Source organism: Saprolegnia parasitica, assembly GCF_000151545.1.
Source record: "Saprolegnia parasitica CBS 223.65 unplaced genomic scaffold supercont2.12, whole genome shotgun sequence".
NCBI classification, from domain to species: Eukaryota; Oomycota; class Saprolegniomycetes; order Saprolegniales; family Saprolegniaceae; genus Saprolegnia; species Saprolegnia parasitica.
In genome coordinates, this window is record NW_012156406.1 from 192,591 (window position 1) to 215,133 (window position 22,543).

The 22,543-nt window shown below is 57.8% G+C and overlaps 15 protein-coding genes and 1 non-coding gene across 16 annotated transcripts; 9 read left to right on the top strand and 7 right to left on the bottom strand.

Moving 5' to 3' along the window:
- Positions 1 to 2: 2 nt before the first annotated feature.
- SPRG_30048 lies at positions 3 to 72 on the top strand. The gene has a single exon. It is a non-coding gene; the product is annotated as a tRNA-Ile (tRNA).
- A 788-nt stretch (positions 73 to 860) lies between these two features.
- On the bottom strand, positions 861 to 1,855 carry SPRG_04633 (hypothetical protein; the record flags this gene model as incomplete). Its single annotated transcript, XM_012343042.1, has 5 exons — positions 861 to 1,105; positions 1,140 to 1,248; positions 1,292 to 1,375; positions 1,420 to 1,661; positions 1,714 to 1,855. 5 exons carry the CDS (start codon positions 1,853 to 1,855, stop codon positions 861 to 863), a joined length of 822 nt encoding a protein of 273 aa, XP_012198432.1.
- Positions 1,856 to 2,124: 269 nt separating this feature from the next.
- On the bottom strand, positions 2,125 to 2,525 carry SPRG_04634 (hypothetical protein; the record flags this gene model as incomplete). Its single annotated transcript, XM_012343043.1, has 2 exons — positions 2,125 to 2,318; positions 2,363 to 2,525. 2 exons carry the CDS (start codon positions 2,523 to 2,525, stop codon positions 2,281 to 2,283), a joined length of 201 nt encoding a protein of 66 aa, XP_012198433.1. The 3' UTR covers positions 2,125 to 2,280.
- Positions 2,526 to 2,700: 175 nt separating this feature from the next.
- On the top strand, positions 2,701 to 3,712 carry SPRG_04635 (hypothetical protein; the record flags this gene model as incomplete). The annotated part of the gene is made up of 8 exons (XM_012343044.1): positions 2,701 to 2,748; positions 2,799 to 2,858; positions 2,908 to 2,984; positions 3,029 to 3,160; positions 3,216 to 3,268; positions 3,322 to 3,468; positions 3,513 to 3,589; positions 3,635 to 3,712. The coding sequence occupies 8 exons, from the start codon at positions 2,701 to 2,703 to the stop codon at positions 3,710 to 3,712; spliced, it is 672 nt and encodes a 223-aa protein (XP_012198434.1).
- Positions 3,713 to 3,776: 64 nt separating this feature from the next.
- Positions 3,777 to 7,030, bottom strand: SPRG_04636 (hypothetical protein; the record flags this gene model as incomplete). The annotated part of the gene is made up of 9 exons (XM_012343045.1): positions 3,777 to 3,982; positions 4,158 to 4,314; positions 4,368 to 4,552; positions 4,601 to 4,828; positions 4,918 to 6,084; positions 6,132 to 6,344; positions 6,388 to 6,459; positions 6,509 to 6,716; positions 6,759 to 7,030. The coding sequence occupies 9 exons, from the start codon at positions 7,028 to 7,030 to the stop codon at positions 3,791 to 3,793; spliced, it is 2,694 nt and encodes an 897-aa protein (XP_012198435.1). The 3' UTR covers positions 3,777 to 3,790.
- A 456-nt stretch (positions 7,031 to 7,486) lies between these two features.
- Positions 7,487 to 8,475, bottom strand: SPRG_04637 (hypothetical protein; the record flags this gene model as incomplete). Its single annotated transcript, XM_012343046.1, has 2 exons — positions 7,487 to 8,042; positions 8,102 to 8,475. 2 exons carry the CDS (start codon positions 8,473 to 8,475, stop codon positions 7,589 to 7,591), a joined length of 828 nt encoding a protein of 275 aa, XP_012198436.1. The 3' UTR covers positions 7,487 to 7,588.
- Positions 8,476 to 9,150: 675 nt separating this feature from the next.
- SPRG_04638 (hypothetical protein) lies at positions 9,151 to 9,810 on the top strand (the record flags this gene model as incomplete). Its single annotated transcript, XM_012343047.1, has 1 exon — positions 9,151 to 9,810. A coding segment is annotated over one exon (609 nt), but the record flags the coding sequence as incomplete, so codon positions are not given.
- A 364-nt stretch (positions 9,811 to 10,174) lies between these two features.
- SPRG_04639 (hypothetical protein) lies at positions 10,175 to 10,937 on the top strand. The gene has a single exon (XM_012343048.1). It carries the CDS (start codon positions 10,228 to 10,230, stop codon positions 10,873 to 10,875), a length of 648 nt encoding a protein of 215 aa, XP_012198438.1. The 5' UTR covers positions 10,175 to 10,227; the 3' UTR covers positions 10,876 to 10,937.
- Positions 10,938 to 11,793: 856 nt separating this feature from the next.
- Positions 11,794 to 12,664, top strand: SPRG_04640 (hypothetical protein; the record flags this gene model as incomplete). The annotated part of the gene is made up of 4 exons (XM_012343049.1): positions 11,794 to 12,112; positions 12,170 to 12,289; positions 12,338 to 12,381; positions 12,437 to 12,664. The coding sequence occupies 4 exons, from the start codon at positions 11,794 to 11,796 to the stop codon at positions 12,632 to 12,634; spliced, it is 681 nt and encodes a 226-aa protein (XP_012198439.1). The 3' UTR covers positions 12,635 to 12,664.
- Positions 12,665 to 12,712: 48 nt separating this feature from the next.
- SPRG_04641 (hypothetical protein) lies at positions 12,713 to 13,924 on the top strand. Its single transcript, XM_012343050.1, has one exon. It carries the CDS (start codon positions 12,723 to 12,725, stop codon positions 13,887 to 13,889), a length of 1,167 nt encoding a protein of 388 aa, XP_012198440.1. The 5' UTR covers positions 12,713 to 12,722; the 3' UTR covers positions 13,890 to 13,924.
- A 159-nt stretch (positions 13,925 to 14,083) lies between these two features.
- On the top strand, positions 14,084 to 16,389 carry SPRG_04642 (hypothetical protein; the record flags this gene model as incomplete). The annotated part of the gene is made up of 14 exons (XM_012343051.1): positions 14,084 to 14,161; positions 14,214 to 14,351; positions 14,392 to 14,475; positions 14,517 to 14,630; positions 14,680 to 14,776; positions 14,829 to 14,930; positions 14,984 to 15,069; positions 15,110 to 15,370; positions 15,416 to 15,526; positions 15,574 to 15,654; positions 15,699 to 15,791; positions 15,837 to 15,920; positions 15,969 to 16,016; positions 16,064 to 16,389. 14 exons carry the CDS (start codon positions 14,084 to 14,086, stop codon positions 16,382 to 16,384), a joined length of 1,698 nt encoding a protein of 565 aa, XP_012198441.1. The 3' UTR covers positions 16,385 to 16,389.
- Positions 16,326 to 17,849, bottom strand: SPRG_04643 (CMGC/GSK protein kinase). Its single transcript, XM_012343052.1, has 8 exons — positions 17,755 to 17,849; positions 17,506 to 17,712; positions 17,212 to 17,459; positions 17,054 to 17,160; positions 16,749 to 17,010; positions 16,645 to 16,695; positions 16,535 to 16,599; positions 16,326 to 16,486 (listed from the first exon to the last, which is right to left on the bottom strand). The coding sequence occupies exons 1-8, from the start codon at positions 17,821 to 17,823 to the stop codon at positions 16,395 to 16,397; spliced, it is 1,101 nt and encodes a 366-aa protein (XP_012198442.1). The 5' UTR covers positions 17,824 to 17,849; the 3' UTR covers positions 16,326 to 16,394.
- A 231-nt stretch (positions 17,850 to 18,080) lies between these two features.
- SPRG_04644 (hypothetical protein) lies at positions 18,081 to 18,605 on the bottom strand. Its single transcript, XM_012343053.1, has 4 exons — positions 18,513 to 18,605; positions 18,395 to 18,463; positions 18,238 to 18,341; positions 18,081 to 18,194 (listed from the first exon to the last, which is right to left on the bottom strand). Exons 1-4 carry the CDS (start codon positions 18,586 to 18,588, stop codon positions 18,132 to 18,134), a joined length of 312 nt encoding a protein of 103 aa, XP_012198443.1. The 5' UTR covers positions 18,589 to 18,605; the 3' UTR covers positions 18,081 to 18,131.
- Positions 18,606 to 18,777: 172 nt separating this feature from the next.
- On the top strand, positions 18,778 to 20,425 carry SPRG_04645 (CMGC/GSK protein kinase). The gene is made up of 8 exons (XM_012343054.1): positions 18,778 to 18,903; positions 18,950 to 19,165; positions 19,211 to 19,452; positions 19,499 to 19,605; positions 19,649 to 19,913; positions 19,954 to 20,004; positions 20,057 to 20,121; positions 20,174 to 20,425. The coding sequence occupies exons 1-8, from the start codon at positions 18,820 to 18,822 to the stop codon at positions 20,332 to 20,334; spliced, it is 1,191 nt and encodes a 396-aa protein (XP_012198444.1). The 5' UTR covers positions 18,778 to 18,819; the 3' UTR covers positions 20,335 to 20,425.
- SPRG_04646 (hypothetical protein) lies at positions 20,377 to 21,413 on the bottom strand. Its single transcript, XM_012343055.1, has one exon. The coding sequence runs from the start codon at positions 21,403 to 21,405 to the stop codon at positions 20,419 to 20,421; it is 987 nt and encodes a 328-aa protein (XP_012198445.1). The 5' UTR covers positions 21,406 to 21,413; the 3' UTR covers positions 20,377 to 20,418.
- A 273-nt stretch (positions 21,414 to 21,686) lies between these two features.
- On the top strand, positions 21,687 to 22,490 carry SPRG_04647 (hypothetical protein). Its single transcript, XM_012343056.1, has one exon. It carries the CDS (start codon positions 21,755 to 21,757, stop codon positions 22,403 to 22,405), a length of 651 nt encoding a protein of 216 aa, XP_012198446.1. The 5' UTR covers positions 21,687 to 21,754; the 3' UTR covers positions 22,406 to 22,490.
- Positions 22,491 to 22,543: the final 53 nt, after the last annotated feature.

Sequence of the window (22,543 nt, forward strand, 5' to 3'; positions counted from 1 at the left end):
GTCGTATAGCTCAGTCGGTAGAGCGCAGTGCTAATAACGCTGTGGTCCTGGGTTCGAGCCCCAGTATGACCAATCTTTTGATCTTTTCACACTCCCAGCACCAACGATACCAGTGCTCCCTACACTTTTTGCCCTCCAGCTCGTTCCTTTCTCACAATATAATAAAACTCAATCAAAGACCTTTCACCTCCGCATGGATTGCTCAGCAAAAAAAATCGGAAATTCGACTAGCAGCGCCCAACAAAGCCAGAAATCGTCCCCCCGACCTCATTATTTTTGCTTTCGTCACTCATACCCGTTATAAAGTGATACCATTCCCGTCGTCTGCAATCCTCGGGATTATGAAGTAATACCAGTTTTCGTTTGCTTCCTTTGGCAGTGCATTGTTAACGAGCGGTCGGTAGCGTCGGTCATTCAAACCCGACGACACATCAATCGCCGAATCTGCAGAAGCGTCTTCGGTCGCGGATACAAGCGGCTCCTCGAACGTCTTCACGCAACTGTCAGGCCACAGGCGACGTTTATCTACAACGCCGACAACTATCCTTATTGTGCGTCCACCTGTAGATGCAGCGGCCGAGCGACGCGGTGCGCCTAGGAGCGACTTCAAAGCTTTTCTCGCAGCCCCTCCCAAGTATCTAGTATTTGCACGATCTGTGCGATCGTAGCGGTTTGTAGCATTCGAAACGCCGACGCCTCCAATGCAACGCGCCCGAGTTTCTACGTATCCCGATGCCGTTACCCTTGTTTGACTCTTGAGCACGCTCGGTATTGGGATCTCGTGTAGGTAGTGAGCGTCCATGGCGAGCCGGTGCAACTGGCATGGTAACAGTGTCATATTACAAGTGTTAGACCGCAACTTAGATCGACGGAATACCCGCCGCACGCAGCCGCGCCTCCAACGATTGGAACTCCTTCTCGTTGATTTCGTTCAGCTCCTCGTCCACGACTTCGAGAATACCTTGCACTTCCGGGATGTAGTGCATGAGCATGTTTTCGACACCGTTTTTAAGCGTCACGGACGAGCTCGGGCAGCCCGCGCACGAGCCCGCGAGCTGGACACTGACGATCCCCGTCTCTTCGTCGAAGCCCCTACGTATCGGCGCTTGAGTGCGCTAGAGATAGGTGCGGTCACCGACTTGTAAAAATATCACCGCCGTCGTCCTGGACAGCCGGACGAATGCGGGTCTCGAGCAGCTCCTTGATCATAGCAACGACTTCGTCGTCGTCGTCCAAGATCGTCGTGTCCTAAAACACAAGCGTGATGGCACGATCCACGATCGAGGCGCACCGTAATGATCGGCTGGTCCGACATGATGGGCTTGCCCGTCGCGTAAAAATCCATGATGGTCGCGAAAATTTGGCCGCGCAAGAGCTACAGACAAGTGAGATTCGTGCCACGTCAGCACGACGCATTACATCCCAGTCTTCGTCTTCAGTCTTCGTCACCGAGATAAAGTCCTTGCTAAAGAAGACGCGCGTAACGCCGTGGATCGTGAAGAGCTCCTTCGCGAGCAACGACTGGCGCACTTCGGGCGACTTGGGCGTAAAGTCAACACCCGTCGTGAAGCGCTCGTCAAGCACGGCACGACCCGGAAGAAACTTGATGCTGTGCGGGTTGGGCGTGTTTTCCGTCTGGATAAACATCGACCGCGAGGGCACTACTCGCAATAGCCACATGGGCCATGGGCAAGAAGGAGCCATGGCACGTACCAGCAAAGAAAGCAGCCATACGCGGCTTTACGACCGGTCGCATCGAGTGGAAGCTCATGGCCATGGCGGCGCGGGCGGGGGCGCGCGCAGCAACTGCAGCGCGCTGCGAGAGCGAGACAAGGCGACGGACGGCGCGGCTCATGGTCGTCCACAGCTAACACCAAATTGAAATGACCACGCCATTGGCTCCTGGACCACATCGTGCGCTGATTGGACAAAATACCTGCCCGAAGAAACCTCCAGAATTCGAAATGCTAGCCCCGTCAACGACCTTTTTCCTGCCTGCACCAGCACACTACATGTAGTACAGTGTGCTTGGAGTATAATTCCTGAACGTTAGAAGCATACTCACCATGGCCACGTTTGGAGCAGAGATGACCGACCGAGGCCACACCAGTACGAGACAATAGAGCGTAATTGAAAAGGCTCAGTACGAATCGCACAATGGCTTTTGCAAGGCGAGGCACTATCCTGGTACTCGCCACTCGAGTTGATCGTTTGACCGATTGCCAACATGGAACATGACACAATGGCAGGCTTACGACGCCTTAGAGAACAACACGGCCCTTAGTTGAGGTCGTCGTCGTCAAAGTCGTCCCCAAAGTCTACACGCGATTGTGAGGACGCGGATCGCGGATGGAGCCAGTACCGTTGAAGAAGTGCTGGTGCACGAGCAAGTCGGCGCGTGGGTTGTAGCCCATGTCGACGTCTGGGTCCATGGGTTGCATTTCGCCTTCGAGCTGCATCTCGAGCGCCGGATGGTGCCCCGGGACGGGCGGCTGCCGCGTGGCGGAGCGAGGCGGCGAATCCATGCTTTGTTTGCGGTGGGCAACGATTATTGTCGCGCTTGTATGCCATACAAAAGCCCAGCTTCTTTGGGAAAATTAACGTTGCAAAGTATATAAAAGGACAGTGCAGGCTAACGACCACCTGAAAAACAATGACGTCATACTGCACCATTCTGGGAGTCGACGGCCGCCGAGCGAGATGCCCATCCTAACCTTCATCGCGCGCGTCTCCGATGGCATGATCCTCGTGCGCCTCTTCCGTCTTCATGCTCAGCAGTCGCTCATGCATGCACGTAGGTGGCTTCGATGGAGTCTGCCGGCGACTACCACGACAACCTCGACACGTACAAGCAGCAGGTAATGCACGTCGCCGCACAGTTGTCGCCCACGCGGTTCGTCTGAATAGGGCAAGCAAATCATGAAGAAGCTCAATCAGCGATCACCGACCAAGTGCAGCATCGAGTCGGGCCCGTACTGCTTCCAGTACGACCGCGATCATGCGGAGCCAAAGCTAATCTTGGCACTAGCTACCTCATCGAGGAGGGCAACTGCTACCTTACGTTTTCGGACAAGAACTACCCGAAGCGCCTTGCGTTCTTGTACCTCGAGGAAATCCATGCCGGCTTTGTCGACGAGCTGCAGCGGGACCACGGAGACAAGTACGATCGATCGACACACGTGTTCCGCGAGAAGGAAGCTCATGCGTTCACTTAGCTGGCGAGACACGGTCACGACGATTGCGCGGCCGTATGCGTTCATCAAGTTTGGTACGTCGATACACGAATCGTGGACTTGTTGGCACCGATGCGCTTCCACATAGACAAGTTCATTCAGCGCAAGCGCAAGGAGTACACGGACCCCAGCTCGTCCCAGAACATGTCCAAGGTCAACAACGACCTTGCAGATATTCACAACGTCATGCGCAAGAACATCCAAGAAGTGCTCAACCGCGGCGAAGCCATTGACCGTACCAGCTCCTACCGTCTTGCACCGCCAACATCATCTTGGTAGGCGTCTCGCAAATGTCGTCCAACCTCGCCGACCGCTCGAAGGATTTTAAGTGGGGCGCGAAGAAGCTGAGCCTCCAGGTACAGTCGCTCGATGCAACGCAAGGTCGATTCATGCCGTCGTAGGCCATGTACCAAAAGTACGGCCCACTGGTCGCGATCGGTCTCTTCATCGTGCTCGTACTCTACTTCAAGTTCTTTTAACCGACACTAGAGCAGTACTACTAACGCATCACACAGCCTGGTGATCGTATGAGGATCAAGCCTACTTGTTTGCTCTTGCTAGTCCTTGGCCACGCTGGAGGCCATGGCTGATTTCTGCTTGGTGTGCGACGGCGGTCTGTGCGTACGGGCGCCGAACACGACGTCCTTGGCCTCAACACGGTCCGACCCGCGGTGCTGCGCCGCTTCGGCGGCAAGGTGCGCGAGCTCATGGGCGTACTCGAGTGCCATGTCCCGCAAGATGACCTCAACCTGCACGCCCAAGGCAGCAGCATCGCGTCCGCGTCGGGCCGCCACAATCTCGTTCCAACTGCGCATTCTCCCGGCTTTTCGAGCACAATATCGAGCAATATCAAGCAGCAAAATAGAAATCAACAAACATGTCTCAAGTCTCTTCGCGGGCGCTCCTTGCCTCGTAGAGGCGCACGCTGCCATCGAGGGCTGCGGTCGCAATTTGGGGTCGCACGGGATGGAAAGCAACGCTCGTGACGACGTCCGTGTGTCCATGCAGCTTGGCGAGGCTGCGGCCCATGCGAATATCGTAGACGTACGCCACCTTGTCTTCCGAGCCCGTCGCCACGTACCTGCGCAGGTAACGTTAGAAAAATGGTACCAGCGCGACGACGACGCCAATTACCGCATGCACGGGCTAAAGGCCGCGCCAAGGGCATGTACTCGGTTGAGATGCTCACCGAAGCGCATGATGCAGTTGTCAGCGCGGATGTCCCAGAGGTGCACGGTGCTGTCCGGCGCGCTCGTGAGCAAGAGGTCATATACATTGGGCGCATGCTTCACGTAGCTCGACGCGCGGGGCAAGACGACCTACGCGCGTGGGTCTACTTGGGCAATACGACGAAGACGAAGACGAACCGAGTGCGCCGGCCGCGAGTGGGCTCCGTGGATCGTGCGCGCTGTTTTTCCAACGGCAACATCCACGATGCGGATGCTCTTGTCCGAGCCCGTTGCCACTAGGAGGTGCGACAAGAACGCGTTATGCGCAGCGAGACCAGTGAGACTCTGGACAGCTTCGAAGCGGTAGGACGCGACGGCTTTGGCAGTCGAGAGATTCTCGAGTTGTGCGACGTCGGCGCGCTTGCCCTTTGTTTCTTGGCGTGCTCGACGCAACCCGCGGCGTGGGCCATGTCGATGTCATATAGATATAGCTTGACGGCATTTCCCACAGCAACCGCGACAAATTTGTCCATATAGTAAAAGACAGCATCGGCAACGTCCGCCTTGACGGGCTTCTTGGCGCGTTTGGACGCGGATGGAAGAGGTAGCGTGAGCGACGCAACGTCGCTGCCGTTGACCCACACGCATGCCGTAGCATCGGCGGACGCTGTCACTAGTAGCTTGTTTGAGTGGCTCCAATGGATCGCGCGCACAGCCTTGTCGTGGCCCACAAAGAGATGCGACTGTGGCTTGTGAAGTGCTAACACTTGGCCCAGCCGGTCGTTCGCGGCCGTCGCTAGCCGACGCCCGTCATTGGAGAATTCAATGTGGTTGATCGCCATTTCGTGCAGCTTGACGTGCGACGACACAAGTGCCGACGGCACGGGCGCGTCCAGCGGGTACTCGGTCAGCAACGTCGCACTCTTTGTGCTGACCTTCGCCGGCAACTTGGCTTTACCAAGGCCCTTGAAGCGGAGCGAGAGTGACTTGGGCTTCTTCTCTGCACCGTACCCGGACGATGGAATTGACGTCCGGTACGTTATTGGCTGATCGAGTGGGCTCTTGGTGCGCTTGGCCAACGGCGTTAGCAGCTGCACCAAGACGGAGCCCTCTGGTGGCGACGTTTGCGGGTGCATCGAGAGTCCGTGCGTCGTAGCCAATGAGGACTGCGAAAGAGCGTGATGCGCCGCCGCAACACTGAGGGCCGTGACCCGGGGCATGAACGCGTCCAGTACCCAGACGTCGCAGCGGCCGGGCTCGGGGCGCAATGACGCGTGCTTGGCGATGCCCATGGACACCTCAACCTCGTCTTGGAAGGCGCGTATGACGCGCGTGTCGTACGAGAAAGCGTTGATGCCCACGAGGTAGTTGACGGTTGCAACAAGAAGAGTGTGAGCCGCCTCCACGATGGGCTGCACGTCGAGCAGTGTTTCGGGTGGCGTAGCTGTGGCAGACGAAGCCATGTATGCCAGTCCCAAGATCGTACACGTGGTTTCGTGCATCGGCTCCATGAGGTGCTCCATACCTGGGAGCACCACGGGGGTCGGGTCGAGTGACTCGTTGGCCTTGGCGAGGGCCCGTGCCTGAGCACTTTCGTACGCGCGTTGGCTCCGAGCCCACGGCGGCAACGAGCTCACTACGTTTTGAGTCGCCTCGAGCACCTTCTCCACTTGTTGTGCGACCTACACGAAATGCATCTGTACCCGCCAGCGAGAGCATCTCTCATTACATGTTGTTTCTTTTCCCGGCGATCGAGGTACTGGGCCAGATTTGCGGATGCGAGCTCATTCCCAAACTTTGTTGCGTCGAAGACGCGGACGACGCCATCACCAAAGGCACACGCAATGTCGCCCGACACAGGGTGCACAGCGAGACGCAATATCGCGTACGCCGAGAGGACGGCAGATTGAAACAAGAGCTTTTGCTCCGAGAGGTCCCAAATCTAAGGAGAGCGAGTCAGATTTCTGTGCTCAACATTAAGGTACTTTATAGGTCCGATCTTCCGACGCCGTCACGAGCCAGTGCGGATGGCACGGGTGGAAAAGACACTCTGTGATCTATTAGTTGGAGGCGCTTAATGAGTGCGTTCATTAACAAATCCCATACCTTGGCGAGATGACCCTCGAGTGTGATGAAGATGCCGCCCGTTTGCGCTTGGAGCACATCCACCTGCTTGCCCAAGGCCACAGCGAGGAGCGTGCCCGACGCATCGAACGCAATCGCCGACACTTCGGCGCGAGGCGACTCGGTCAACGGAAGCTTCTGGATTTCAATCTTGTCGTACGGTGCAGGCACGAGGCGCCACAGAAGGACTCTAGTCACGTGTACACGTCGAGCCCCAACACAGAGTACGCACCGGTCCGTCGATACGGTGCATAAAGTGTCACAAGCGGAGCTTTCGTGGAAGCTGGCAAGGTGCACGCGCTCCGTGTGCCCGCCGAGCTCGACAAGCCCTGGCATGGCCGACGACGGGCAGTCATTCTCGGGCGACGCCTCGTTCTTCCAGAGCTGAAGAACGACGCAGTCAATGTACTCGAGAGCGACGAATGCGTAGCGCCGGCTTGCACACGCGTATGTGGCAGTGGCCGCTGGCGTCCACTGCCGCGTCGCACTGGGCACGAGGGCCATTCCGCAATTCGGTTCAAAAGCGTATCTTTCGCAAGTGCAAAGCGTTAAAGTGTTTAACCTACCCGGATATTCCAAATTGACGTTTTATGTTTACGGCAACCATTTGCTTGGACTTGCATTTCTCTTGAGAACGCCGCAAGCAACCTTGCACATAAATGTCGTGAAGTCACGACACATTCTACGGCTTGAACAATACACTCGGACTAGCATTCGCGCTACGAGTGCAAGCGAGAGATAGCAAATAAGGGCGCACAGCCATGAAAACTGGTTGCGAATTGTGAACAAGTTCGCAGCAGGACGACTACGATGCATGCGTCGATGACATAAATTTGCCCACACAAACAGCAACAATCAAATAATATTTGCCCGCCCGTTGCCATGGAAGAATACTCCTCTTGCCTCCGCGGTATGATATCGAGTTTGATCTTGCGTCTTGAAGACCACAACCACTCTTTTCACGACTCGTCTTATATTAGCTATTAGCTAGCGCCTCGATAGAATCGACGTCAGGCTGCTACGGCTCGTCGTGCCTTCATTTGAAAATGCATCGTCGTCGGCTCACATGGTCACGACACTTGCCGAGTCCGCTTCCAACTCGACATCGACGTGCGTTGGCACGTCACTGGTTTGGTCCTTCATCTCGACCGCCGACGCCCGGGCCGCGAGGCGGTCGCGCCGGTCGCGCAGCATGACGGCACCGAGAAGCCCGATCGCAAACATGACGATGCCAAAGAGGGCGCCGACAAGCGGTCCCGTCACGGCCGTCGATTCGAACATCGTTGGCGCCTCGGCTTCCACTGCCACATCTGTACCCGCGCTCTTGAGTCGGCACGCAAAGTTGGCGTAGTTTTCGACGGCACCAATGTCGACACCAGTGCACTGAAAGACCCGGTCTGGAAGGTTCTTTCGGTCCTTGAGGTTGGGTAGCTTGGCCTGCGGGTCGGCAACAAACCAAAATCGAATGTCCACGTGCGCGGTGAGGCGCTCCAGGTCAATGAACGGCCCCGAGATGCTCATGGCTCCGGTCGAAATGCCGTAGACGGCGTCCAGCAAGTGGGCATCGCCGCGCACATTTTTTCGTATGCTTCCGGTGTGTAAAAGTCGGCAACGTTGATGTCAACGACAGCTTCCGACGCATTGTCCTCGTCCGACGGCGCGAGCAAGGCCGCGTCCGCAGCGCCGAGCTTGATATCGATCGAGAGCAGCACGTTGACGTCCTCCTTCTGGTCGTCGTTGCTGAGAAATTTACCAAAGGCGACCGTGCTGTTATAGTCGTGCGTCGCGAGTAGGCCAAGGCCTTGATCGAGCACGTTGCCCTCGGTCGCACTTTCCACTTGCAGCGACTTTTGGAAGAGGTGCAGCCACTTGCGCGGGTTGTTTGTGACTTCCTGCACTCCCACAGCAGCCTGCAGGGCGAAGAGGAGGAGTGCGACGGCTCGGACCATGAGGGCAAATGCTGTTGTGACAAAAGCCTCGCTGCAAGACGCTGGTCGCGCCTTTCATATCTAGAAGAAGTGGCGCATTCGCGCGCGAATAGTCGCAGGAAATAGAGCAATAGAAAAATCCTACTAGTGCTTGGTACGTCGAGAGGACGCATTAGAACAACGAGCAGAAATGATTTTCTAGATACGAACAGCAGGCTTTAACCGTGGCGCGGGACAGAGTGTCAGGTAGAGCTACAAAGCCTGACTTGAGAATAGTATGGCGGACGATTTCATGACATTGGTTGCCAAATTGGTTGTCGTCGTCGTGTGCTGCGTGGGCTGTCTTTCTGCCACCGCACTCGCTGTCGTTGCCCTTGACCTACGATTCCGCGCGGTGCACCCAGTTTCTGCTCTCAGCGCCACGAACGAAGGCACTTTCAACCAACCCCACACTGACGAGGAGGCAGCGACAATAGCTTAAGACAGCCTCATCAAACGACGCTCGCTAAGCAGCCATATTTTGAAGAGTGAAAACTCGCGAGTGACACATGCTGGATAAATGAATTATCCTTATGGGAGCTTCTACACTCGTGTATGGCTTTACATTCGACGAATCGACCAACAAGCGGACGACGACGGCGCGGGATGCTACTCTGCTCATGGGTCGCTCACGAGATAGGCGCATGGTGGTTGCATTATACTTTGTTAATCGCCTTTCTGTGGTACGCACTGTGCGTAGTACGTGTTAAAGGAAAGACAAACCCAGCCTTTGGATTGGCAGCACGTCGCTTGCTTCCAATACCGCCCGCCGCATTGCCCCCAGTCGGCGCTGCAAACCTCTGGCTTCGAAGGCGGCAGTGTGCCCTCTGGGCTCGGACTCGTCTGCGGTGTCGACGGCTTGGTTGTCGATGGCTTTGGGGACCGACTATGGATGTGTGGGTGCCGTGTTGTTGGTTGCGGCGTCGTTGGCGCACTCGCTGTAGTGGAAGATGGCGTCGATGGAGACGTTCCAGTTGGCGAAGGCTCGTTCGAGCTCGTAGCATCAAAGACGCAACCTCTTGCGCCCGAGGGCAGTTGCTGACACGTCGCGTCGGCCGGCGCCACGCACGTTCCAGACGTAGCGTAGTAGCTTCGCAGACCGCTGTTACAATCTTGCGCCGCGACTTCGCCCTTCTTGGGGCATGCACTGCCTTCAGCACCGCAGATGGGGCCCTCGACACAAAACGTGGCGTCGCCAACAACGCTGACGTGTGTGCAGACCGTGCGACTGCGGTGGTGTGCCGCCTGTGCACACACCGCTGCTAGGAGGACCGCGAGGACGACCTTCATGCTGGTTTCGATGAACAGGCAAAGTGCACGATCCGGAGTTGCCTCGCACGCCATTGGCTGTCTCTCCCGACCATCCGGATTTCTGCACGCGACAATTGGACGACACACGCAAGATATTTCCTCGCATGAAAAATCTCCACGACTTCTATCCACTTCCGTGAAGAGGCTGCCGTCGTCACAGTGTTGGCGCGCCGCTGCACAGAGTCCACTTGGCGCACCAAGGAACCGTGCCTCTTAAAGTATGATGAGCGGGCGACTCAGACCCGCGCTGACCCGTCGCGTGACTTACATTCTGGCGAAGCCTCATTGGCCCGAACACGCAGGGCGCTAAAACAGCCAGCACACCATACAAACCTAAAGACATAATTACCAACACCACTTGGCAGCACCGAATTTTTGCTGTTCGCGAGAGACACTCGCACAAGCAAATTTGGTGTTGCGAGCATGCAGCTCGTCTCGGTCGTCGTGCTCGTCGTCCTGAGCCTCGTGAGCCTCGCTGCTGCCTACAACGACGACCGCGACGTTCTTGTCAAGAACGCGCTCGGCGAGTTCACTGAAGACTTTGCGCGGTCCGAAAACGAGGTCTACAAGGCGATCCGAACCGACTTTGGCTTGCCGCTGCCCGGCCACGCGACGACGCCCGTGACCGACGCCGAGTACACGCACGCGATCACTGTCGTTCAAAGCCTCGGCAAAGTCGCTGACCAGCGTGCCGCCGTTGACAGCGTTCGCGCCGTCATGGCACGAATGACCAAGACGGAGCTGCTGCAGTTCTTGGCCGAGTTTGACACGGAGACAGCCACGAAATTTGTGGGTCTTGGCGCGACTTTTGCCCTCAACAAAACCTCCGTCCGCATGGAGGCGTCCTCCGATGATGCTATACAAGCCAGCGATGTGGGCTTTGAAATGTCGGCCATCGGCGCAGCGATCGTCGTCGCGTCCGTTCTCGTCGGTGTCGTGCTCGTCGTCCGAATGCACCGCCACGAAGGTGACGCTGCCATCATTGCGCACGTGCTCCGAGCGATCCAGGACAAGGATAAAAGCCGCCACCAACACGACAAGACTGCCAAGACGATCGTTGTCGTTGTGTAGTGCCGCACCATTAGCATAGTATACTAGCCAACCAATATTAACTTAAGACTTTCATTTCGCCCATTGTCCAGTCGGTGCACCCACGCACGAAAAGCCATCGCGTGTGACAAGGCGCGTTGCGATCGTTCGTTGAGACCGACTTGCTCAAGATCGAACGCCTCGCAGAAAACGTCAAGCGCGAACCGTACAACACCGGGCGTTCGTGCTGGACACGATTTCTTCCTCCGCTTCGAGTGTTCGGATTCAAAAGCCGCCTTCCCTGGCCCAGGTAGGTGAGGAATACACAGTTCGGATTGTGTGGCTCGTCGTGGATTGTCGATCAGGCCATGCATTTGGTGTACGTATATGTGTACTTGGGTGCGGGACACTGGATGCAATTCGACGCAACGCTGCTTGCTGAGTGATCCGACGCGCGCTGGACTCGCTTCGATATTTCATCATCATCAGGTCAAGGAATTCAATTAGAGCGTCGCATTTTGACTCTATTTACCCCTACCAACCCCCACCCTCTGCCCGCTGCGGCGTTGATACCCCCGCAATGCGGGGGGGACGCCAAGGGTGACCCAAAACCCAGGGCAAAAAATCGGACGACGCTCTAATTTACAACTACCCTGAAAACGACACGCTAATAATGTAAATGAATTCCCCGTATATCTATCATCAGGTGTTGGATGCTGGATTTGGAGTCGAATTTCTATGTTTCAATGGATCCCCGTACAATTTTGTGGCCCTAGTGTCGTGGATGCAAACCGTTCATGGGGGTTGCTACCATCTTATAGCTCCAAAGCCAAGTATATGTTTCGAATGCAAGCACAGCCACGTCCAGTCGTGTGCGCGGTCTTGGCATCATCCAAGGTCAAGACGACGACGGTGAGCGTGCCACGTCATTCCAGCGGTTTCGGTGCAACCGACGGCGGCATGGAGAAGGGCGCGGCGATCAAGTGCGTGATCAACGACGAGCCAGCGACAGAGAACGAGGCGCCTGAAGATGCGGAAAGCGAGAACAATGGAGCGTACTGCGCCAAGCTCATGGACGATGCAGCGATCCGAGCGCTTCGGCGCGCGCTCGAGAGGACGACCGTGTCGATCGAGACACACGGCCATTTACGCGAGTTTCGGCGCAAGCCAGAGGAGCCACCTCCGCTACAGTATGCATCGCTCCAGCGCGAGGCCCACAAAGTCCATGAGCTACAGACTCCCGTGCTTCCGCACCGCCCGGTCTCGGCGCGGCCGACACGTACTGCATACTATTCTACTGGTGGATGGCAACTTGGCGGCCAATGTGGACGTGTAGCGCCCGCTGCCCATGTCAGTCGCTCACGTCCGTCCACAGTACACAGCAGTGCGGCCTCCAACAACAAGCTGCGCCGGTCTTTCCAGGTCGTGCTCGCGGAAGAAAAAGCCAAGTACTCAGGTGCAACAACCATTCCGATGCACAATCGTCGTATCGTACATTTCGTAGCGCTCGAAGACCAATATCTCACGCTGAAAGACGCCATTTTGCGCGTACGTGCATCTTGCATCGCCTCATGTCGACCGTCGTTCGATCACATTGTCATAGCATTTTGACGACTTGCTGCACAACCCGCACAACGTGGACCGCGACTGGAGCGCGGATGCGTATGCGCAGCTCGCCGAGATGGACGCGCGTCTTCGAGACGAAAACCGGCTTCGGCCCCAAGACGAGCCCAAGCCGCGACGTACATCCTCGCCACTGCGCGCGCCACGGCCGCCGCCGAACCCACGACTCGAGAGCTAACCGGTTAACCTATCCTATTTTGCACTGGAAGCCCTTGTGTCGGTTGAATGAGGCCGACCGGTTAATCATACGGATACTGTTGCCATCCATGCACGGCCAAATTGCCTCTGTCGTTGAAGCAGGCACCAAGGCGATGGACAAGGAGGCGCTGTTAAATGGACCGTTGAGCGCCAGCCGTGGCAGCGACCGGGCGCGAAGCCCTCGTCGGCGTCAAGGGTCGCGTCGCTCGCGCAGCCGCACGCGAAGCCCCGTGCGCGATCGCCGAAGCCCGCGTCGTAGCCCGCGCCAGACCAACGCGCGGTCACCGCCCCGGTCTCGCCCAACGTCCCGCAAGCCCGAGCCGCACCGTGGCGACGGAAAGGTTGACCCTGAGCTCCGCGATGTCAACGACGACCCGCGCGTGGGTACGGTCCTCCCGTGTGCGATCAAGGCCGCGCGTGGCAATACGGGCCGCAACACCGAGTCGTTCGACCCAGCGTCGACGCTCGTGCGCCCAGCCATGCGCATCATCGTCGGACCGAAGAAGCCCGTTTTCGACAAGCCGCTCAAGCACGACGACGTGGTCGTCGTGCCCGACTTCTTTTGCGCCGAGGACGACTGGAGCATCTACTACAAGCTCATCGAAGAGATGCGCGCGGCGCAGTCGAGCGGCGCTGCCAAGTCCGAGTGGATTCCGTGGGCGGAAGGCTGTCACTTGATTTCGCAAAACCCGACCGGGTCGCCCACGTACGAGATGGTGCTCCGGCGCGCGAGCGAGTATTTCAACATGAAGGCCGGGTCCCAGGGCACGCGCTTCAACTGGTACCGTGACTCGTCCGACTGGAAGCCGTTCCACCACGACTCGGCGGCGTACAACCCGGGGCGCGCCCGCACGCAGAACATTACTGTCGGCGTCTCGTTCGGCGCCGAGCGCGAGCTGGCCTTTCTCCACGCGCAGAACGGGTCGCGCATCTACTTTCCGCAGTGCAACGGGATGCTGTTTGCGTTTGGGCGCGACGTCAACATCAACTGGAAGCACGGCGTGAACGCGCTTGCGCCCCAAGTCTTTTGCGGCAAAGGCCGGATATCCATCATTCTCTGGGGCCTCGCGCAGGACGTCATCGAGGAGCCCGAGAGCCCCGCGCTCTTGACGAACGATGCGCGCAACGGCTTTGACAACCGAGGCCGCGCGAATGGTGATGTGTGCCGCGACTTCCAAGCCGGCTCGTGCCGCTTTGGCGACCGCTGCAAGTTTAGCCACGCGGCGCGTCGCTAGACATAAATCTCTTGGATAGACCATCTTGTACTGCCTTGTTTGTGTTGCCGGCCGTTGCAAGCACGCCTGGCAGCAACGTGAAAGCTGTTGAGCCGCCTGGGAATACTAATCGCGTAGATGGGATAACCGCAATTTCGGTAACGACATCGCGAGCAGCACTTGAAGCCACCAGCGCGGAACCGGCGCCGACGACAATGACCTCGACGAAGCGACTGACGGCTGACTTTTTGATGGCCCATGCTGGCATCTACGACCTCGGCAGCACCAAAGAGGTCTTGTCATCCTAGCGCGCATCTCCTCGACAACGACTTTGTGCATGCATAGCTCATTCTACGCCAGGAAGGCCTGGCCGAAGTCGACGACGCGTGCGCGCAGGAGCTCAGTGCGCTCGAGCTTCTCTCGCTCTCGCACAACGCACTGACGAGTCTGCATGGCTTTGCGCATCTTGTCAACCTCGTCGAGGTAGTACGCTTCGTATCTTCGTCTCTCGACATGCCCGTAGCTCAACATCAACTTCAACCAAGTGACGTCGCTCGAGTCGCTGCAGTGCTTTGGCCTCCAAAAGCTGTACGCGGCCAACAACTGCGTACGTGGCCGCTCGTTGCTTTGGGCTTGATCGGAATGCAGATTGCGTCGCTCGCGCCGCTCCGCGCCTTCCCAAAGCTCTCGCACATCTCGGTCTTTGGCAACGCGATCTTGGACTTGGACGCAGCGCTGCATACGTGCAAGCACCTCCTCAAGGTAGCAGCGGACAATAGAGCGCGCGCCGTATGACTCAAGCCACGCGTAGCTCAAGAGCATCGATTTGGACGGCAATCCGTGCGCGCGTCTGCATGGATACAAGTACCACGTCCTGCGCGCGCTTCCTCGCCTTCGCGCGCTCGACGGTCCTTTCCATCCCACCATCCTTGGCAACGCTTGACCATTGCTTGATCGTAGGCGACGTCTTGCAGGCGCTGGATCGCGACCTCTGTGATGTGCCTCCGCCCGTCCCAAGCTCGAGCTTGCGCGCGCGGCCGTCGACGCCGTTCCAGGCTGAGCGTACAGCGGACCTGCACCTTGTTTGAGCATCAGCTCATCCTCCTCCTCGGTAGACGTCGAGGAGTTGCGCGGTCACGTGCAGCTCTTCCGCGACGACTTTCTCAACAACAACCCAATCTTGCTCGAGTACCTCGCCCAGGTGTGCACTCTGGCTGCGACACCGCTCATAGGCTGTGCAGAGCCGGCTCGCGCCCCACGAGCCCCCTCTCGAAGAGACACCGACGAGCAACGACTGCGAAAACAGCAAGTCGGTCTTTGTCGAACGCATGCGCTTGGCCAACCCCGACCCGTCGGCAGTCGAAGGCGGTCACTCGGAGCCTCCGCTCACAACGCCTCGCCCGTCGACACCGTCGGTGCCACTCTCGTCCCACGCGATCGTCGATCCGTCGGACCCGAGCACGACGATCCGGAAGCTCCTCAAGCACATTGAAGGCCTCTCGGTACCGCGACCGACGCGGCACGGCCATTAACTTGGGACGTCGTAGGAGATGGTCGCGCACTACAAGGGCCTCGTGGGCGACGCCGCCATCCACAAGCTGCGCCAAGAGAACGCGCAGCTCCAGGTTGAAGTCAACAACATTCCAATTCTGCAGCAAGTACAGCGGATCGACAGTCTTGGTAGACGCGTACATGTATATGGTAGGAAATCCACGAGCTCAAGAAACAGCTCTTCGTGCGGCCGGCGGCAGACCCCGCCATTGATGCGCGTTGCACGCAGCTTCAGGTAGTACTCGGGAATGCGCATGATGTACGCACGATGGATGGTAGGCGGAAAATGCGTGCTTGACGCGACAAGTGGCCAAGCTCGAGGCCATTCTCGACGCCAAGAAGACCTCGCCCGACGTCGTCTCCAAAGAAGAGGTATACTTGTCTGCTGTCTCGGGCCTCACGAGAGCCTTGACGCAGATCCTCCACGAAGCCGCGTCCGTGGATCTCGAGCTTACGGAGCTCATTTTGAAGAATGAGATTTCGCTCCAGCTCATGCGTCATGTACGAGGATCGATCGCGTATCTCAACGCCAATGCCGTGATTCGATAGAGCATTCAAAACCAAGCTCGAGCTCCAGAACGAACGCGTCGCCGAGCGGTGCGTGTGCTTCTTCCTGGCGTAGCACGCCTCATGACGGTGGGTAGGGTTGGTGTCCGGCGCCCCATGACGAGCGCGGGTCCTGGCGACCGCGTCTCGTGCACGGAGCGCGCCACGGCCTTGGAGCGCCCGACGCGTGTGGCACCTCGGGCCATCCACACCTCGGCAGGTCCGCGCGTCGCCATCAAGCTGCTCAAAGCGTCGACGAAAAAGGGCGGCGCGAGCAAGAAGAAGACGACGCGGCCCCGCACGATCAAAGAGGAGGAGGTCGTCGAAGGCAACAATGCGCCCGAGTCCGCGGCCGACGTGCTCGTGCTGGCGTAGGCCCTCTGCATGCACACGCAACCAACGTCTTTTGTTTTGTATAAAGCGGCGCGCCTACGATTCGTCGACTTGGGTCCAGTTCCACGCATTGCGCGCGTGGGGCGGCACGAGGCGCTCCCGAACGTCCTGCGGCACTTGCGAGAGCTCTACAGGATCGCCATTGAGCGCATCGTTTATATATGTGCAGAGACGACCTTGAAGCGTAAAGTTAAAGAGGGGCGGCACGGGCTGGTTGTTGGCAAGGGCGAAATGCGGGCGCCTAGCATATCCCCGTCCGTTCCGTGCAACGCGTCAAAGTACGCACCGCAAGTCGTCAAAAAACGGGTGGGCCGCAGCCTCAAGCGGATGCATGCGTCTATGAAGCCACACGATCAGAGTCCGAGCACAATCGTCGCCGACAATTCGTACTTGGACGGGGCGTAGACGAGCATCTTGGTGATGAGGTCGACAGCCTCCGAGTGGCAGTCGCCAAACTTGACGGCCCACTGCGGGCGGATGCGCGGGAACTTGAAGTCCGTGTGCTGCGGGTTCATTGCGTGGACGTCGTCGCGCGTCGGCGTGCCCACGATCTTGATGATGTTGCTGAGCTGGTCAACGAACCCACTCTCGCCAGGAAAGAGCGGCTTGGATAGCAGCATTTCGCCAAAGACGCACCCGAGCGACCACATGTCTAGTAGCAACGTGATGCACAATCAAGTGCACTGGGTGCGTACCGATGGCGGTCGTGTAGTTGGTCGCCCCAAAAATGAGTTCCGGCGCGCGGTACATGCGCGAGCAAATGTACGAGACGTTGGGTTCGTGGGCCTGGAGCATCTTGGCACTAGCAGTCATACTACGATCGAGACACGAAGCGGGGTCTCATGCAGCGTACCTGCCAAAGTCGCAGAGCTTCACGACGTGCGTCTGTGGGTTCACGAGTACGTTGTGGGGTTTGATGTCGCGATGGCAAATGCCCATCGAGTGCAGGTACCCGAGCGCAATGCACATTTGGTACATGTACAGCTTGGTGTAGATGAGCGGCAGCACCTTCTGCCGTTCCTGGAAGCGGCGAATGATGCTATAGATCGTCTCCGGGATGTACTCGAGCACGAGGTTGAGGTAGAGGTCGTCCGCGCCTGCCTAAAGATGGTCGCCATGGGTGCAAAGCCGACGATGCAGGTCGTACCCGCGAGTAGAAGCTGTGCTTGAGCTGCACAATGTTGCCATGGTGGAGCTGACGCATGATCTGGAGCTCGCGGTTCTTGATGCGCTTGTCTTGGAAGATCTTCTTGATCGCGACAACTTCCCCCGTGTCCTCGATGACGACTTGGAAGACAGCGCCGAACGAGCCGCAGCCGATCTGCCGCTCGACGCGGTAGTGCACCGTGCGCCCCTGGCCGCCATGAGACCCCGCACATACTGCGCGTCAACTTACATCGGACAGCGCATGCGACGAGTTCTCCAGCGTGATGCTACGGACCGCGTTCTCGCCGCCCATCGCCATGTACTAGTCCAAAGATGGAAATCACCGACTTGCCTTCGTTGTAGTCGGCTAGCATCCGGATAATCCGGATACGATGGTTTCCATGTTTTTGCTTCAACCTATATGACGCGCGCAATGCACGGAGGATCGAACGCTAGTCGGCTCCTCGGCGTCGCAGCCTCCGCGTTGACGAAACAGCGAGCTCCGGCTGGCGTGGAGAAGCCTCGTGCATCATGGATGATGCTATCAACTCTCCCGACACTACGATATCATCATAGCCGTGTCTTGGGTGCAACGGCTATCTATTTGGTATTTTGCTTCTCGACCAACTACTCCATGTCGTCGAGATCGCCGTCAAAGTAGTCGACCTTGACCAAGCGACCATCGAGCTCCTATACAGGTGAATTTTAGCCAGGGTACAGGATATACGTCTACCTGGCCGTTCATGGCGAGCATCGCGCGAAATGCATCTTCCGAGTGCTTGAAGGTAACGCAGCCCGATAAAAACATCGTGTCTTCCGACGTCGGCAGGATGCAGGCTACCGAGGCAGCGCGTCCATGAGGCCCTCCAGTCGCTCGCTCTCAACCTTACCTTGGGAGACGGCGCCAAATTTTTCAAAGGATTCGCGGAGCCGGGTGCTGTCGGTGCGCCAGTGGATACCTAGGCAATAAGATCTGCGAGCTGCTTCTCGTACCCTAAGTCGTCGTACCTTCGACATAAATACTCGTCGTGAAGAGCCGCGTCCGGCCGAGGCTGCGCGCGAAGGTCCGTCCCCGTCCAAGCATGTTGGCCGTGTTTTTGCAAATGGGCGCCTTTTTGGCCAATCGGCGTCGACGGCATAAATCCGCCGATTCGGGGCAATTCGAACGCGATAGCCAATAGCATGCCGTCCAAATCTGGATTTTGGCCAATCGTGTGCGAGATGCGTCGACGAGATCCGGGGTCGAGGGGTGCTTTCCGGCGATATCTTGGCAACTGTATATGCCCAAAAAGTCGAAACTCGGGGCGTGACGAAGATGAGCACCGCGAAGGCCGACGCCGAGAGCGACGCGGCTGTCAAGGCCATCGCGATCTCAAGCTCGACGCATACTCTCGCCGACGTACGCTTCGTCCATGAGGAAGCGCCACGCTCATGCCATGCGCTAGGGCAAGACGATCCATTACTCGGCGGAGCGCATCATCGGCAATGGGTCCTTTGGCGTCGTCTTCCAGGCTGCGATCGAAGAGACGGGCGAGGTCGTCGCCATCAAGAAGGTACTCCAGGACAAGCGCTTCAAGAACCGCGAGATGCAAATCATGCGCCAACTTCAGCACGACAATATCGTGCAGCTCAAGCACTGCTTCTACTGCAACGGAGAGAAGGTATAGCTACGATCGATGGCCATGGCGCTTAGCCGCCCCGTGTAGCCCGATGAGCTCTACCTCAACTTGGTCTTGGAGTACATCCCCGACACGCTGTACGGCGTCGCCCGCCAACTGCAGCGCAACAAGCAGTTCATGCCGATCTTGCACGTCAAGCTCTACATCTACCAGATCTGCCGAGCCCTCGGATACATTCACGCAATGGAGATCTGCCACCGCGACATCAAGCCCCAGAACCTTCTTCTCAACCCACAGAGTCACGTCGTCAAGATTTGCGACTTTGGCAGGTGCGTCTGCGTCTCCTCTATCACGTCATCCCATAGCCACGACTAGTGCCAAGAAGCTCCAGCCAAACGAACCCAACGTCTCGTACATTTGCTCACGCTACTACCGCGCGCCCGAGTTGATCTTTGGAGCGACGGACTACACGACGGCAATAGGTGCGCTTGGTCCACATCCCACATCTCTCGAATCTTGCATTAGACGTGTGGTCGCTCGGCTGCGTCTTTGGCGAGCTTCTCCTTGGCCAGCCGCTTTTCCCTGGCGAGAGCGGTGTCGACCAGCTCGTCGAGATCATCAAGGTGCTTGGTACGCCCGCGCGCGAGGAGATCCAGGCCATGAACCCCAACTACACCGAGTTCCAGTTCCCGCAGATCCGCGCGCACCCGTGGTCCAAGGTCTTTCGCAGCCGGACGCCTGAAGAAGCCATTGATCTCATCGCCAAGATGCTTGCCTACGATCCCGTCAAGTACGATAGCATTGATGGTCGAAGGCTTATGGTGCTCTAGGCGCATCAAGCCCTTGGAAGCCGCCGCGCACCCTTTCTTTGATGAGCTCCGGTACATTGCTCGTCACCTTTCTCTGGCGAGTCGCTCACTGCGTCCTCCATAGCCAAGAAGGCTTTGCGCTCCCGAACGACACGCCCGTGCCACCGTTGTTCAACTTTACGGCCGACGGTGCGGCGTCCGTCTAATACGAAGATCATGCTCATGTGTTGTGCTGGCGTAGAGCTGAGGCACGTGGACATGGCGACGCGGGAGCGACTGGTTCCCGAGCATGCGCGCAACGACGTCAACTGGCCGGTTCAAGACGATGGGTCCTGGCCGGACGCGCTAAAGGAGGCGAAGGAGCCTGTTGTCGATGCTCCCGCGCAGCTGCCGACCGAGTGAAGTCGTCTCTGGATATTAGTGCATGTCGAAACGATGGAAGCTGCTGATGGTACAATGAAAATTACATACTGGGTTGCTATAAAACTATGGGGAAATCATAACCTGGCGCCCAACGTGCATCAGGCTCAGCTTGTTGCGCAGCGGCGTCGTGTTCTCCTTTGCGCGGCGTGGCGACTTGCGTCGCTGGGCCTCCGTCGCCATATGACCGACCACGTCGCCACCGCTGAGGCGGCGCTTGCTGCGACGAAGCAGCTTGGGCGTCGTCATGCGAATTTCTTCCTTGGCCTCTTGGAGCTCTTGTTCGATACGAGCCACATACGCAGTTTGCTCAAGCTCGGCGAGCGTGTACAGATGCTTCGCGAGAAGGCGTTCAAGGTCGCCTTCCAAGAGGTTGTGCAGTGCGCTCAGCGCCTTGCGCGTGATCGGGTACGCCGTCATGTGGATCTCAGCGCACGTATCGCGGTATAAGCGCAGAATCAGCCGCCGTGGCAGCCAGTACAAACTTGTGGGCGACACGACCGATGGGGCACTCGCTGAATCAGCACCCGTCTCGACGTCCGACTCCTCGCCTTCGCCAAACGACGCGCCGTCTTCACCACTGCTGCCTTTCCAGCTGCACGAATCATCGTCCGAGTCGTCCGATGAGCTGCTCTCGGACGTCGCCCGTTCGTACAGAATAGCATCGTGAGCGTCACTCGATGGCTCTTCAGTCGTGTCCACCATATCGACGTCTTCGGTCGGGTCCAGCCGAGCAGCGCGCGACGTGTCGTCCGTCGCATCGTCGAAGCCGTAAATCTTGGCACCTCGGGCGCGGCTCGCGCTGAGTACATCGCTGAGACGCATCATGGAATCGCCGCGGAGGTGCATGGCCTCGCCGCTGGCCTCGATGAGCTCGTGCATGGCCGCGGAGAAAGTGTCATGGAACTCGTCGACGACGGTCGCCATGGCCGCATCACCTGCGTGGATGGCATAGCCTGTCTGACGGGCGAGGTTGAGGCGTGCGCGATCGAGGGTGGCGCCGAGCGTCGCTTCGAGGTGCTCCTTCGTGACCCAGCACACGTACTTGCCCATGGTCGAGAGATGGCAAATGGATTTCCCGCCTCCCTTTGCCGCCTATACTACTATCCGGATACCGCAGCTGCCCGTCAACCACTCTGTGCGGATCAACTCCTCATTAAATAGTGTATGTCACAAGACTGGCAAAAAGTAACTGAAGGCGACGTCTGAGCTTGAATTCTATTCCACCCCTTAAATACTGTCATGTTCTTGGTTGTCGAGCGTCCGGATACACGACGCGCACCACTTTTCTCGAAGACGCACCTTTGTTTGAAGAAACGCACCATAAACGGAGATCTGCACCTAGTACGCCGAGGCAACTTATCTTTCTTTTTGTCGTCGGATTCGAACACGGCAAGATCGCATGACCTGCCGCGAGTGCTTGGAAGAGACGTGCTCGGGCGCTGCGCTCTTTCTCTGCAATGGCATCGACTTGGCCTGCGGCCTCACGCTCGTCGCCTACGGCGCCTACCTCGGCATCAACCACTTTGCGCCGACGTGGCTCTTTGCCCCGATCTTGGGCCTCGGCGGAATGCTTGTGCTCACGTCGCTGCTTAGCTGGTGCGGCTCGTCGTGCCGGTCGTGCACGAGCCTGCTGCTGATTTCATCGTGGCTTTTGACGCTCGTCGCGCTACTCGAGCTCGTGATGGCCATCGTCATCATGACGCAAGGCGACGCAATCACGGACTTTCTCAAGCAGCACCAGGAGGAGCTCCACCTCACAGACGATGAACTTGCGCTCCTCGAGTCGCACAAGTTTGTGCCGGCGTACATCCTCTTTGGTTTATTTGGGATGGAGCTATTGCGCTTTTGCTGCAGCTCGTGCCTTCGCCGGTCGCGACTCGAAAACAAGTATGCGCGCATGAACCTCAAGAGCCTTCGGGGCATGGAAGACAACCTCGTGCAGACAAAGAAGGAACGCGAGGTCTCGGCCAAGTACCAAGCGCTCAAGGACAAGTATCGCTCCAAGTATGCTGGCGAGAACGACCAAGCGAGTAGTTTGCTCCTCGGCTAAGTCGCATCGCGTTGCCGGGCGTGGAGTTATGCTACATATAAGACTATAAGAAGTACTGTCCAGCGGGTGCTTCTTCCGTGCCCCAAGATGTATTTCCCCACACTTCTCCATTTTATACACAAGGGCCGCGTCTGTAGC